General features: G+C 65.1%; 3 protein-coding genes across 3 annotated transcripts in view; 1 reads left to right on the top strand and 2 right to left on the bottom strand.

Annotated features, from left to right (window-relative positions):
• Positions 1 to 1,029, bottom strand: part of EMIHUDRAFT_432519 (hypothetical protein) — a 3,027-nt gene extending 1,998 nt beyond the window's left edge. The window contains exons 1-4 of the mRNA XM_005766959.1: positions 847 to 1,029; positions 620 to 771; positions 411 to 499; positions 163 to 246 (exon numbers count right to left, since the gene is read on the bottom strand). Of these exons, the coding sequence (XP_005767016.1) occupies positions 163 to 246; positions 411 to 499; positions 620 to 771; positions 847 to 1,006 (485 nt within the window). The 5' untranslated portion in view covers positions 1,007 to 1,029. The remainder of the gene's footprint in view (positions 1 to 162; positions 247 to 410; positions 500 to 619; positions 772 to 846) is intronic.
• A 5,920-nt stretch (positions 1,030 to 6,949) lies between these two features.
• Positions 6,950 to 7,723, top strand: EMIHUDRAFT_448135 (hypothetical protein; the record flags this gene model as incomplete). The annotated part of the gene is made up of 2 exons (XM_005766958.1): positions 6,950 to 7,043; positions 7,144 to 7,723. 2 exons carry the CDS (start codon positions 6,950 to 6,952, stop codon positions 7,347 to 7,349), a joined length of 300 nt encoding a protein of 99 aa, XP_005767015.1. The 3' UTR covers positions 7,350 to 7,723.
• Positions 7,709 to 8,675, bottom strand: EMIHUDRAFT_432517 (hypothetical protein). The gene has a single exon (XM_005766957.1). It carries the CDS (start codon positions 8,636 to 8,638, stop codon positions 8,192 to 8,194), a length of 447 nt encoding a protein of 148 aa, XP_005767014.1. The 5' UTR covers positions 8,639 to 8,675; the 3' UTR covers positions 7,709 to 8,191.
• Positions 8,676 to 14,842: the final 6,167 nt, after the last annotated feature.

Raw genomic sequence — 14,842 nt, 5'->3', positions numbered from 1 at the left:
AAGAGGGAGGAGAGAGGAGGAAGGAAAGAGGAGAGAGGAAGGGGGAGGGAGGAGGGGGGAGGGAGTAGGGAGGAGGGTGGAGGGAGGAGGGAGGAGGGAGGAGGGCGCAGAGGGCAGAGCGAGGGAGGGAGGGAGGAGGGAGGAGAAGAGGGAGGAAGAGACCTGCCGCCGGAGATGGAGCCGCCGTCGGCTGCCCGTCGGCCTTGCCGCTGCCAGCCGCTATTCCCGCGCGGCTGGTCGAGGTGCCTACCGACGAGAAGGCCCCGCGGCGCGTCCGAGCTCCGATGAGGTCCGAGGGGAGGAGGGCGCAGGCCGGCTGGTCGAGCTGCTACCTACAGGCGAGAGGAGGTCCAAGAACGCTTGGCGCCGACCGCAGGAGAGCCCGTCCCACCGCGGCCGGGCCGGCGCGCCGTTTGTAGTGGCCGCCGATCGGGTAGAGAAGGTAGTTGAGCTCCGTCTCGAACGGCGCGAGCCGCGGCAGCGCCGGCAGCGCCGCAGCCTGACGGACGACGGTCGGGTGTCGGCGCTGGTCGGTGGCTAGAGTCGAACGAGTCTGGCTGGAGGAGAAGCGGCGCGGGCGAGTGAGGATGGCCGCGAGGCAGTGTTCGATGGCACACACCTCCAGCTCGCGTCGCAGTCCGTTCACCGCGCTGACGAGTCCATCGCGCTCAGTGACGGAGCCGGCGGCGTTGCGAGGCGGCGGGTAGATGCTGCACTGACGAGATCGCCGCACTTCAGTGTCGACGCGTGCCGTCCCAAAGTTGACGGAGCCTATGTACCGAGAGACGCGTCCGATCACCGAGGAGGTCCGAAAGCGGTCCAGCGCGGCTGGTCCAGGTGCGTTGCCGACGGCGGACTCAAATCCACTGTCGGCGCCGACGGCGACCGCGTCCGCCTGCAGCCTTCCGGTTTGCGCACGCGTGAGCCAGTCTGGCACGACGACGTACCTGTGGCGGTGCAGCCTCTCCAGCTCGCCTGTCCGCAGCGGCCGCGCAAGCAAGATCATGACAGAGGGGAAGCTCCGCTGTGCACATGTGCTTGGCTGAGATGAAGAAATTCGCCGCTTCCGCATCCCGGGGGGAGGCAGAAAGCGGGCTATGGCGGAGGAGACGCCAGCCGTGGACTGCAAACGTGCGTGCACCGGGAACCGGGACGAGGTGGACGCAAAGATGACGTTCCACGCCATGAGCCTCGCGCAGCTGCAGCACGAGGCCGTCTCGGCCGGGGGCCTCGAGGGAGCGGACAAGGCGCAGGCGCTCAAGATGCTGCGTGCGGGTGCGATCGGCGTCACGATGGCCACCGCTGCGACGCTCGACGGCCGGCCGCTCGTTGGCGCGAAGCAGATGGCGGGCGTCACTGCCAAGGCGGCGAAGGAGGCGGCGATGAAGCGGCGGCGGGAGGACAAAGCGGCCTCCTCGGCGGCTGGGCGAGCGGATCGGCGCGAGAGGCACGAGGAAAAGCGGGCGCGGCGCGAGGTGGCGGGCGGCAAGCGCGGCGGGCAGGGCAAGAGTGCGGGCGGGCGGGCGGAGCGGCGCACGTACACGGCCGCACCGTGGCGCGCGCGGCGCGGCGGCAGGAGGAGGATCGTCGGAGGGGCAAAGGTGGCTGGCGGCGGCGTCGCAGGACGAGGCAGAAGAGAACGACGCGACAGAGGAGGAAGTGACAAGGGAGAGACCGACGAGAGTGGGACGGCCGCGAGGTGGCATGAAGGTTGCAGCGAGAAGCGGCGAGAGACTGCGAAAAGAGATACGAAGAGGCAGACTCCCCAGGGTGGGCGACGGCTAGCGCACCACACTCCTCTCCTTAAAATCCCTGTGTGGTGGCGGCGTGCCGTTCTCCCATCCCTCCCTTGGGTTGTGTGTTTTCTTTCTTTCTTTCTTTCCCCCCCCCCCCCGCAAGCCACGGGTCACGCGAGTGTCCTTCTTTGCGCCGACAGAGGGGGCTTTTTCATGGTGGTCCTGGCGTCTTCGGGGACTAGAAGTCTGCGTCTGGTAAATGGGAGGCCAGTCCGAGCCAGTCCTGTGAGAGGGAGAGATTTTTAGCAATACCAAACAACTGTTTGTTGTGAGAGGGTGGACTTGGAGCACTTGGAGTGCCTGACGTAAAATTCGCGTTGTATGTAGTGTTGTGCGAGGGAGTTGGGTTGTAAACTTTCCTCGTGTTGTGCGAGGGAGTTTTGTTGTAAGATTCTTTCCTCGCACCTGTGTGCTAAAGAAAAGAAAGAAAACACACAACCCAAGGGAGGGATGGGAGAACGGCACGCCGCCACCACACAGGGATTTTAAGGAGAGGAGTGTGATGCGCTAGCCGTCGCCCACCCTGGGGAGTCTGCCTCTTCGTATCTCTTTTCGCAGTCTCTCGCCGCTTCTCGCTGCAACCTTCATGCCACCTCGCGGCCGTCCCACTCTCGTCGGTCTCTCCCTTGTCACTTCCTCCTCTGTCGCGTCGTTCTCTTCTGCCTCGTCCTGCGACGCCGCCGCCTGCCGGTCCCTTGTTCTCGCGGCTTCTTTCGCCTAGTTTTGTTGTAAGATTCTTTCGCCTTGCGCAACCTGCGCTTTGCTGAATTCTTTCCTCGCGATGTCCACCCCGCCGCGCCGCCGCTTCCGCCGCCTCGCCGCCACCTCCTCCACCGCCCCTTCGCCAGACACGCCGCCGCCCGCCCGCCTCCTCGACCTCCCCACGGAGCTCCTCGTGCGCGCCGTCTCTCGCCTCGACGGCCCCCTCGACATCGCTCGCGTCGCGGCCGTCTCGCTGCTCTTCCACGCCTCGCTTGCGGTGGAGGGCATCCGCTTGTGGGCGCAAGAGCGCGGCTTCGAGCTGCCGGCGCAGCCCGAGGACGAGAGCTGCGCCGTGCGGTGGCTGTGCTATGCGGCGTTGCTGCGCGAGTCCAACGCGCCGGCGAGGGCGGCGGCAGGCGAACGGCACAGCGTCTTCATCGACGGCGAGGGGCGGCTCTCGTCGTGCGGCAATGAGGCAACGGAGGGCGAGGAGGACGACGAGGACGAAATGTATCAATATTCAGGGCTGCTTGGCCACGGCGAGGGCGTGACGCGGCTCAACACGCCGACCCGCCTCCCCGCTCCTCTCCGTGCCGTGAGCGTGTCGGTGGGAGATGCCCACAGCCTCGCCCTCGCCGCCGACGGAGCTGTCTGGAGCTGGGGCTATGGAGGCCACGGCCAGCTGGGCCACGGCGACGAGGAGAGGCAGCTGCTTCCCAAGAAGGTCGAGGCCTTTGCTGGCCAGCGCGTCGTCGCTGTGTCGGCTGGAGGGGCTTACAGCCTCGCCCTCACCGCCGACGGCACTGCCTGGAGCTGGGGCTATGGTTACTCCGGCATCCTGGGCCACGGCAACACGCAGCGCCAGCTGCTGCCCAAGAAGGTCGAGGCCTTTGCTGGCCGGCGCGTCGTCGCTGTGTCGGCTGGAGGCCAGCACAACCTCGCCATCACCGCTGACGGCGCTGTCTGGAGCTGGGGCTATGGTTACTCTGGCATCCTGGGCCACGGCAACACGCAGCTACAGCTGCTGCCTAAGATTGTCGAGGCCTTTGCTGGGCGGCGCGTCGTCGCTCTGTCGGCTGGGTGGCAGCATAGCTTCGCCCTCACCGCCGACGGCGCCGTCTGGAGCTGGGGCTGCGGTTGGAATGGCCGCCTGGGCTACGGCGACCAGCAGCACCAGCTGCTGCCCAAGAAGGTCGAGGCCTTGGCTGGCCAGCGCGTCGTCGCTGCGTCGGCTGGAGCCCGGCACAGCATCGCCCTCACCGCCGACGGCGCCGTCTGGAGCTGTGGCTATGGGGTTGGGGGCAAGCTGGGCCACGGCGACGAGCAGCCTCAGCTGCTGCCCAAGAGGATCGTGGCCTTGGCGGGGCAGCGCGTCGTCGCCTTGTCGGCTGGGTGGCAACATAGCCTCGCCCTCACCGCCGACGCCGCTGTCTTCACCTGGGGCCAGGGCGAGGACGGCTGCCTGGGCCACGGAGAGGACCTGTCGAACCAGATGTTGCCCAAGAAGGTCGAGGCGTGGGCGCCGGGGCAGTGATAAGAAGGGCGAAAGGGTGCAAGGCTCTGTGTTGCCGCGTTGCCCACGTGCCTACCGCCACCTGCGACGTATGCGAGAGTTGCGAGAGGCGAATTCGGGACGGATGAGATTGATGCATGGTCCACCCTGTCTCACTGGTTGGGTAGTAGTCTAAGTTCTGAGCCTCGAGGCTGAGCGGGTCTAAGTGTGACTAGTCACGCTGGGGTGCTTACGCGGTCTAAGATCAGCGAGAGCCTCTTACATCGGCTAAGTCGGCCGTGGCACAGCCTGGGGCCAAGAGGCTCCCACCGTGATCAACGATACGGCGCTAGCCCGCTACTAGCCCCCAAATTTTCTTCGCCTGCGGCGGGCGCCTTCTAATCCGGATCGATCCTTCTCATGCTCAGCAATCGCCGCCTCAGCATCCTCCTCTTCCGATTCTCGTTGCTCTTCTTGAGCGCAATCTTCAAGCCAAACAGTTCTCACAAATAGCCTCAAGCTCAAACAAACGCATGTCAAGGAAGCCTGTGTATGCTGGTCCTCTTTGAACGATCCGCGCGTGAGGTAGATCTAGCATAGGGCCTTGTTGGCAGCAGCCAGCTTGTTGCGCTGCTTCGTTGCGATGAGCTGATTGGGATCGCAGAAGTGCATGCCAAGCACCGCCACGATCTTGAAGCAGAACACATCGCAACCGCATCGTCCGCACTGCCATCGACATGCCGCGCCCGCCGCTTCGCCGCAGCCGCCTTAAGACACGCATAGCGGCAGCACATGGTACGGTGCGCGTACTTGAGCAGGAGTTGCGCGCCGCAAGTAGCGCACTGGCCCTGGGACAAGGCGATATGGCGTCGTGCGCGGCATACGTTGGTCGGGACGCGTCCAGGTATTTTTCAGGTAAACCTGGACTTTTGCAGGTATACCCGGGTTTTACCCGGATTTGGCCTTGTGCCGTCTAAGTTCATGGCCCCCGACCATACAGCGTCTAAGTCCGAGCCCGGCTCCGTGCGGGGGCTAAGTTGAGCGCTCGCTCGCTGCAGAGGCTAAGTGTAGAGCGACCCTCTAGCCCTACTACCCAACCATTCCTGTCTCCTGGTGTTCACAGGCGGTGATGTCCGAACCCCGAGCCCGACAGACATGAATGTACCGTATAGAGTGCTCTGCTTTGGAATTTTATTTTTCGCTTTCTCGCGATGTGTCGGCGGGAGGCGGGCCCTCTCTCTCGTCTGGAGGTGGAGCTCGGGCGGTGGAGCTGGAGAGGTGGAGAGCCGGCGCGCGGCGGCGGTGCACATGCGCATGGCGATGGGCAGGAGGACCGGCAACACCCACAAATATTTGTGACGCTAATGTTCGAACGAGTGGTCGTGTCGTACACCTCGGGTGTTGGGGGGGTCGTGGGAGCCGCTCAGTACCATTTTGGGGACGCACGAATTCGCCTACGCGCGCTACGCCAGAGAGGACAAGGACACGTCGACGTGCAGCTGCTCACACCTCACAGCTTGCTTTCCTGATTTCTCCTTCCTCCTTCCTCCTCTCTCGCCGCCTTCTCCCGCTCCACTTTCAGAGCGAAGGGGTCGCCCGCGGCCGCTTGGGCCGCGAAGCTGCGCTCCTTGTACGGCACCTTGTTCCTGCATTCGGGCGGTGGCTTGTTCGGCACAAAGCCAGGCCCCGAGCGGCCGTCGCGTCGCCGTGGCCGTGGCCGCTCGTCGTGTGCTGTCCATCCGGGCCTGCGCTCGAAGGCCAGCGGATCGCGCGGCTGCGGCTTACTCGGTTGGTGGAGGCGGCGCCCCACGCCAAAGCGCTCACGGCTGCGATCAAACTCGCTCCGACGGTCTTCGCGCCCCCGGTGCTCCTCATAGTGGCGTTGATCGTCATGCCGGCGTCCTCGCCAATCGCCATGCCAGTCATCATGACGCCGATCATCATCACGCCTGTGCTGATAATCATCTCGAGGCCGCCTCTCGCTGCTTCCTGGCGCTCGACCTGGTCGCGCCGCTCCGCAGCGGAAGCAGGACATCCTCGAGGCAAATACCTTCTCCATGCCGCAAGCTGCACAAGTCCAGTCTTCGTCGGTTACGGTGGACCAGCATGCGCCTACCTTCTCGGCGTTTGACGGCTCCTCAAAAAGATCCGACGGCAGCAATGCGTCCATACTTTTCTGGCTGCGAGATTGTGGCCTGTGTGGCCACTGACCTGCCGAGATGGATCTCGAGAGGATAGCCTTGTGTGGTCACCGACCAGCCTGGGATCGATCCAGCGATCCACCGATCCTCGAAAGGCACACCGCAACTACGCGCTCCTGATTCAGGACAGAAGGGGGTGGGGAGGTAGACGCCAGCCAGGCTCGGGCCTGGCGAGAAAAAAAATGCAAGGTTCGCCCGCCGCTGGGTTTCGGCCCTGGCGAGTAGACCACGCCTCACTTTTTCACATGCTTTTCGCTGCGCATGCTCGAGCCCCCGGCGAGGGCTTGTGCTGTGAATAGCAGGCGTGGTCTCTACTCGCCAGCCCTATCGACAGTGAGAGGGTTGATTGATACGGAACGGGGCGCCCAACACGTGCCCGGATTACTGTGCCTTCCCCGGGTGCAGCCTTTCGGTTCGTGAAGGGTCGGTGCGAGTCGTGCTTTCCTCGATCCCCCGCCCTCCCCCGCCATCTCCGCCGCTTTGGCTCTACAGCCACCACCGGGAGGCGGCGAGGCGAAATCAGACTCGGTCGAGAGACCCCAGATTGGCATCCATGCCTCTCTGGACAGGGTGGCCCGCCACAACGACCCCTGGAATTGCGACTCGCCGCTTTCCTCCCGCTGTGATTCTGTGTGAGCTCTGAGTCTTGTCTGCCAACAATACACCTGTGTGAGCTCTGTGTCTTGATTTGCCAACAATATACCTAAAACCTAAGATTGATGAGAGGGTGCCCGAAAGAAAAACCTCGCGAGATGAGTATGTCGGCACTTCTGACCTGTGCTGTGAGCTCGGCAGGCTTCCTGCTCAGCCCGCAGCAGCTGGCGCCGCAGCAGCTGCGTGCGACCACCACCGGTGCGCGTGCACGCCCGCTCTTCGCCTCACTGCGGCGGCTTCTCTGCTTTCGTCCCTGTCTTCGCCGGGCTCAGCCAGTTCCCGCCTGTGTCCTCCTTAGGACCGACGGTGCTGGCCCCTTTGGTGCCCGCGGGCGCCCGCAGGGCGCTGCTCGTGGCGAAGGAGGGCGGCGGCAAGAAGAAGGCTTCCAAGGCCAAGGAAGCGCCTGCCGTGGAGGAGAAGGAGGCGCCGGCCGCTGAGAAGAAGGCGCCGCCGCCGCCGGACATGCCGCCGCCCTCTGGGTTTGAGTGGGGCCCAACCTTCTAGGAGCGACGCTCCTTCGCCTCTCTCTCTCTCTCGTCCTCGCTCTCTTCTCGCCCTCTCTCGTTCTCTCTCTCTCTCTCTCTCTCTCTCTCTCTCTCTCTCCCCGCATCAGCAATTACTGCTCCGCTGCCGCCGGCGTGTAGCGCATGCTGTTGACACTAACCATGGTTCGGCGGGTGTGCTACGTGATGTACTTGCCATGGACTCACTGTGGCGCCGTGTGCATACACTGAGCTCTCGGCTCTCCGCACTCCGGCCGGGCGTCTCGCTCGGGGCCGCAGACGCCAGCGTGTGAGGTGTGTGCGTTTCGCTCGCTCTCGCCGCGCAGCCGCATGTGGCCGACGATTTTTTGCATGCCAAATACTACATGTACATGCAACAAGAGAGAAGTACGAGAGATAGAAGAGCCCACTCTCGATCTCTCTCTTCGTCTTCTTCGCGCGGCGTGTGGGGGCGGACACTGCACACACGTGCACACTGCACCCCCCGGGGGCCACCTGCACCTCCGCGTCGCGCGTGTGTCACGACTCCTAGCGCGCACTCTCACACCATGTCAAGACACAGGGCTCTACTGTTCCTCTGCATGCTCCATGTCCATGTGAGTGTGTATGGCCATGTATGTTGTACGCGGGTGCACATGCATGTGATCAACAGACGGCGGAGCGGGTGTGCATGTACAGGTGATCACAGGACATGCTGGTAGCGGCTTCCTAGAGCCACGCCGCGTCCGCTCCTGGTAAGTTCCGTCCGTCACCATGATCACGCTCTGAGAGTTCTGGCGGGGCGTGTCCCGTTGGCGCAGTTGACAGTGCAGCTAGCCGCTGCATTTCTGCCGCCGCTGTCCGTCAGACCATGATCGCGGTCGAGATGCCGCACGAGCGGAGGCGGTCGGAGGCGGCATCGCGCTTGCGCTGCTGCTGCAGAGCGTCGGCCGCGGGTGCCAGCGAGGGATCCAGGTGGCTTGCAGTCCGGAGAATGTGCGCCTCGGTGACGAGCTCGCGAGAAGGCCGCCGCCCAAGTTTGCGACCGAGCCGGTCGTGCCGGAGGCTAAGCTCGAGCTTCTCGGCCGGCCCCGCCAGACACGGCGAGACGGAGAGCGAAGTTGGCTTCATCACCCCCGCGTCGACGAGGTCCCGCAGTGACGGGCGCTCGGAGAGCTTTCGGTTGAGCACGTCCTTTGTGAGCGCGTGCTCAAGCCGGATTGAAGTGTCGGCGAGGCGCGGCGACAGCTTTGGGCTGACGGTGAGGCCCACCTCCCCGAGGCGCGAGAGCGTCGGCTGTGTCACAGTCATCTCTTTCAACCCCAAATCGCCGCCCGCGTCATCATCACCTCTCACGCCTTGGCGGAAAAAATACCCCATTAACGAAAGCCAGGCGAGAATAAGCCGATCGAGACGGTGAACGAAGCGGCGCAGGGTCCAAGGACAAACAAACAAGCGAGGACCCCGTGTCTACGCGGCTTGGAACGACTGCGTTCAGTGTCGAATGCTGCTCTCTCCAGGTGTCTCACCGCTCGGTGACCTCGAGGTCCAGGACCAACGTGCTCCAGACCACGGTCTGGATGCCGTGGCGACAGGCACTTGGAGGCGTGTCGCGTGTGGGCCATTGAGCTGCCAAGCTGCAGGCTGAGGCACGTGAGAGAGACCTCCGTACGCTGCTCTCCGTCGCGCGAGGTGGCATGAAGGTTGCAGCGAGAAGCGGCGAGAGACTGCGAAGAGAGATAGGAAGAGGCAGACTCCCTAGGGTGGGCGACGGCTAGCGCATCACACACCTGTCCTTAAAATCCCTGTGTGGTGGCGGCGTGCCGTCCTCCCATCCCTCCCTTGGGTTGTCTGTTTTCTTTCTTTCTTTGCCGCCAAACTCGGTGCCGCGTGGTTTGGAAGAAAAGTTGGGTTCCCCTTACAGGATATGATGGAGTGACATTCTGGCCAGGTGACCAGTCATAAAAAGAATTGATTCCAGGGTCTGAAAAAATAGCGAAGAGAAGTGACTGCCGCCACCCTCCTCACTGCCGCTCTCCTCCCCGCCGCCCTCGTCCCCGCTGCCCCCTCCCTCGCGGCCACCGTCTCCGCCGCTCCCTCCCTCGCGGCCACCGTCTCCGCCGCCTTCGTCCCCCCCCTCTCCGACGCCCCCCTCTCCGCCACCCTCCCCTCTGCCGCCCCCCCCTCCCTCTGTCGCCCGCCTCTGTCTCCGCCGCCACCCCCCACGCCGCCTTCGTCTCCGCCGCCCCCCTCCCCGTCATAAAAAAACTGTTCAAGTCTTAAAGGCAAAACACAATGCTCTGCGGTTGGTGCACCCCTCACACTGACACATTCCCCTCATCCCTTACCCTTGGCTGAGCACATCTACCTGCGAGCTAGTCTCTCCGCATTCTCTCCCCTAGTCATCCGCCCGCGCCGCGCGCCATCTAATGGGCGTCTAGTGCAGCCACTGACGGCACTATTCCAAAGGAGCGGTCGATGCCTCGCCTAGAGTTCGGGTGGACTTGCGCACTGCTTGCCCTGAGGGGGGAGTGTGTGTGAGGTGGTGTAATGTTGTCCCGTTTCAGGCGGCAGGTCAGGGGATTAGCCGGGAGGATTCGGCAGCTCAGCCGGGGGCTGACTGAGCGTTTGCAGGCAGCCTTCCGCCCGCGCCGAAATTCACAGCCCTCCCGGGCCGACGGGGTGCTCCTTGGATCGGGCCCCGCTCCCCGCTTTTCCTGTACCTGGACTGTCCGGGTCAGGAGGGTGAGAGTATTGGGTGGGCGAGGGCAGTACATCTGGCGGGTGGCAATTGAGGGATAGCAGGTGGGTCGATTGGGGGGTCAATGGGCGCGCGGGCGGCGCTTCGTGGTCCTGGGCGAGCAGGGGAAGTGGTTAGGAGTCTTGGGCCCGGAGATGAGGATTGTCGAGATGTCATGCGAGAGCGGTAGGTGGGCGGAGGTAGCGCGGCTGGAGAGTGGTGTCCGAGGGACAATGGTGAGTGTTGTCAGTTGGGGCTCGAGACGCGCGGGGCTCATACTACAGGGTGCTGGTTTGTGAGCTGAGTGCATGGGGTGTATGAGATTCAGAATTTTGTGGCGTCGAGGTTTGTGCATTGGTGGCTTAGCGGTCAGAGGTTCGCAGCGGGGCCGGTTGGCTGCGGGTTCGAGGCCGGGCGGGGGGGGAGGGGGGAGGGCATCACCTCACCCTCACCCCTCACCATCCTCAAATCCTCGAGATCCTCGAGATCCTCGAGAGCGTCTGCGAGCGTTGATGTCGTACTGATTTTTGCGCGCGAGCGTCGCGATTTTTGGTCTGGTTGGTCCGTCGTGGCCGGTGCGCGGGAACCTGGCTGAAAACCCGCGCAGCCAGCCGAGTGTACGACCGAGGTCGCCGAGCCTTGGCGACGCGACGCGCACGTCGCAAAGGAGTTCGTAAAATGTCCGAGGTTTTTTCTCCCTCCTCCCCCGTCGCCCTCCCCTCCGCCGCTCCTCCCTCCGCCGCCCTCCTCCTCGCCGCCCTCCCATCCGCCGTCCCTCTCTCCGCCGCCCTCGCCTCCGCCGCCACCCCCTCCCCCATTCGCATCTCCGCCGCCCTCATCCCCGCCGCCCTCCACTCCGCCGCCCTCCCCTCCGCCGCCCGCCTCTCCGCCGCCCTCCCCCTCGCCGCTCCCCTCTCCGCCGCACCCCTCTCCGCCGCACCCCTCTCCGCCGCACCCCTCTCCGTCACCTCCGTCTCCGCCGTCCCCCTCTCCGCCGCCCTTGCCTCCGCCACCCTCCCTCCTGCCGCCCTCCCCCCCGCCGCTCCCCACTCCGCCGCCCCCCTCACCGCCGCCCCCCTCTCCGCCACCCTCGTCCATGCCGCCTCCATTCCCGCCGCCCTCGACCCCCACAGCTCGCCCCGTCGCCGCCCTCCTCTCCGTCGCCCTCCCCCCCGCCGCCCTCCCCTCCACCACCCTCCTCTCCGTCGCCCCCCTCGCTGCCGCCTCGGCGAGGCAGCTCGGGGCGGGCGCGGTGCTCGGCATCGACCTGATCAGCCCCGCCGTCGAACTGCACGACCAGGCGTCAAGGCTACCTCAACCACCCCAAGGGCGCCATCACCCCCGAGACGCGCTGCACCGGCGTGGGCGCTAAGACAGAGTGCATCTACCACCGCTCGGAGCTACCTGGATGCATACCGTGCGACATCGGCAAAGCGCAAGTGCACTCGACCGTCATCGCGAGGCGCAACGCTGCCATCTTCGACAACAACGCGCACCCGAAGATGGGCGGCGGGATGCCGCGGGCGCCTCCGGAGCAGTTCGAGTAGGGGCGGGCGGAGGGGGGCGGGCGCTAACCACGTTACTACTAACATGCCGGAGGTTCGAGGGCGACTACTCGCCGCCTGGGTCGTTTGGGGCGCGCGGCTCCGTCGAGGACCGGGCGCGCCCCCTACCCGGCGCGGCGTAGGTCCCACTCTGACGCAAAGAGGGGAGGCACGGTCGACAGCCCAATCCATCGATTACACTCATCTTCTGGGGCTTGATTTTTTTACAGCGGTCCGGCAGGCTGCCCCCAAGGCCCCCCGGGCCACTGCGGGTTTGGGAGTTATGCTTAGGCACAGCTTCGGCGATGGCAGCCCCTCTCTGGGGTGTTGCATAGGCGTGGAGTCTCCCCCGCTGGTCTCCTCCTTCCCATTTTTCTTTTCTTTTGAGAGCAGGACGCCGGGTTTGTCTCGAATGTGTGCGTGTCGGGCCTGGGTGTACGTGCGGAGCGGAAGGGGGTGGGGGTGTGCGGGGCAGAAGCTCAACGGTCGAGACACACACTCGGGGCCTGTTGAGGCTGAAGATCACGAGGGGGGAACGAGGAGGGGGGAATGGGCGGTCGGCGATGGGGTATGATGCAACCGGGCGTACGGGGGGTAGTCGTCACACCCTCCTGCCTCAAAAGGGCGGGGCTGTCCCGGAAAGTGAGAAACGCCGGGCAGCGTGACGCACAACTTTACCCTCCCGTACGTGTTGGGCTCCTCCTTCGCTGTCCCATCTCCTCATCTCTTTCCCGCCTGGGGCGGGGCGGTGGCCGGGCACGCGGTGCGGTGCGGCGTGTGCGTGCGTGAGCGTGTGTGTGACTGCGACAAACAAGGGAACATTAACGAAGGCGACCAGGGAGGGAGGGCGAGACGATCGAGGGGTCCCGTACCATGCGGAATCGGTCAAGGGCTGGCTCAGTAGGTAGGTAGGTATGTAGAAAGGTGAAGAACAGCCAGGCTCGGACTGGACACCAACGCGGTATGGGTGGAGAGAGAGAGAGAGAGAGAGAGAGAGAGAAAAACCGCCAATGGCAGTTATCCGTTAGTGCGGACGTCGCCGCGGCTCGCCTCTGCCGCGGCGGCTGCTGCGCGCACGCGGCGGCGCCGCTCTCTCGCGAGACGGCTGGCGACGCGGCTCGCCGCCGACGTACGGTGCGCTCGTCCGACGGTCCGCAGCGTGGCGTGCGCGGCGCTGAGCGCCGCTCTGCGAGCGCCTCTGCGCCTGCACTGCCTGTCTCTGTTGGTGCTGGTGGTGGTGGTGCTGCTGCTGCTGGTGCCGATGCTGCTGCTGGCGCGGCGCGGCTGTGCGACTGGGCTCGACGCGCGCGTCGCGAGCGTCTGACGCGGCGGGCGGCGTCGGGCAGGTGCGCTTCTCTCTCGGGTGGTGGTGGTGGTGCTGCTGCTGCTGCTGGTGGTGCAGATGCTGCTGCTGGTGCGGCGCGGCTCTCCGACGCGACTCGATGCGCGCGTCGTGGCTATCTGACGCGGCGGGCGGCGTCGCGGGCGGAAGCGGTGGCGGCTCGCGGGTGGAGGTAGGAGGCTGGTGGCTGTGGTGGACTTTGAGTTTACTTCATGGTCGAGTACGGGGACCGGGGGGTCAACCGGGAGGCAGGGGGTTCAACCAGGCGACGGCGGACCGTGGGCCATCGCGGGGACTGCTGCGTACGGAGGACGCGGCAGGCAGATCCGGATGGTCTCACGCCGGTGGGTGGCACCGAGGCGTCTTGGACGCTCAGCTCTACCTTAAGCTCCTGAGGGGCGCGTGGTTTTAACCACGTAGTAGGACTACAACCCACCACAGACACCCTCCCCACTCCTCACGTGTACACACTCCCTCACCCTCTCCTCTCTCCTCTCTCTCTCTCCTCTCTCTCTCTCCTCTCCTTGTCTGTGCTGTCTGCCTGACTCAGGCACTAACTCTGCCGATGCGTGATTGTGTGTGGGCTGCTCCGAGGGGGCCCTCTGTGCGATCCGACGGGTAGGGGGGCTGTGCCCGGGCGGTGTCCGGTGTGGAGTCCCCTTCTGATCCCGCCTGGGATGTTGGGTGCGAGGTCGTGGAAGCTTCGATCCCAAGGGGGGGAGCTGAGCCCACTCGATAACCAACTCTCAGGGGCAGTAGGTGGGCGAGCTTCAGGCACGCTCATCTCGATCGTCAAGACGTTGCTACGCGCGGTCTTCCGCGGGGGGAGCTGCGTCGACGGGTGCGGGACCGCGGCGCAGCCAGTGCCGTGGCGATGCCTCCGGCTGTTTGCGGCGGGCGGCTTGCTGCTCGCTGCGATGGCGAAAAACTCGTCTCGCCACACGCCAAGGGCTTATGCTCTGGCGAGACGTGAGGCGCATGCGCCCAGGAGGGGAGGGGGCATGTGTAACGACACTGCTAGAGATGCCTTTCGGGGCCCAGAGATAAAACTTCTGTGATGCCATGCGTGACCTAGTAGTGTCCCCAGCTATGGGCGTGTCCACGTTGGAGCCAGGTGTGGTGTGGGCGCGAGAATAGCTCCGCCGTTCATGGAGGCAACCGATGCGAGTCGACTGGTGTGTGTCGTCGTGGTTTCGTATCAAGAATTCTCTCTCTCTCGTATGGGTGGACGCTAGACAGATGATGACGACACGCACGAGCGACACACAGACACAAACAGGCTCACAAGACACACAGCCAGCTGGCTGCCACACACCCTGAGTTGGCGTACACATAACTCAAGGCCATATCCTCCCTGGCTAACCCCCAAAAAGAAAAATCGCCGCCGAGCCGGCGTGTCGCTTGAGCAAACTCACGGCGATGCTGGCCCACATCCAGGGCCTCCGGCAGCGGCGGCGACGCGACCGCGACGGGCGCCAGTCCTCGAGCCGATCCGACCCGAGCTCCTCGGGCAGCCAACGCGGCAATGAGGCGGCCACGGCTGCGGCGGCCGCGGCGGGTGCTCCCCTTCACACGGCAACGACTGCGCACGGCGGGCCGCTCGACACGGACTGGGCGGACGAGCAGTCGTCGCAATGGACGCTGCGGATCGTCACCGGCCGCGAAACCGGTTCCAAACGCGGCCGCAGCGAGGACGCGTGCGGCAGCCAGCCGGCGGGCGGCGGCGGGCCCGCGGCGTCCAGCTGTGAGGAGCGGGCCGGGCCGAGTAGCGAGGGGGGCGCGGGGCCCTCGTCGGCGGCCGCGCCTCCCGCCACGCTCACCGTGCAGCTGCACGCTGCCAGCGCGCGATCGCACCTGCTCTCATGCATCCAGGCCTCACTTCCGCCCCC

The sequence above is a fragment of the Emiliania huxleyi genome (genome assembly GCF_000372725.1).
Source record: "Emiliania huxleyi CCMP1516 unplaced genomic scaffold EMIHUscaffold_5, whole genome shotgun sequence".
NCBI lineage: Eukaryota > Haptophyta > Isochrysidales > Noelaerhabdaceae > Emiliania > Emiliania huxleyi.
The sequence above is the reverse complement of the archived record's forward strand: the minus strand, read 5'-3'. Positions and strand labels throughout refer to the sequence as shown.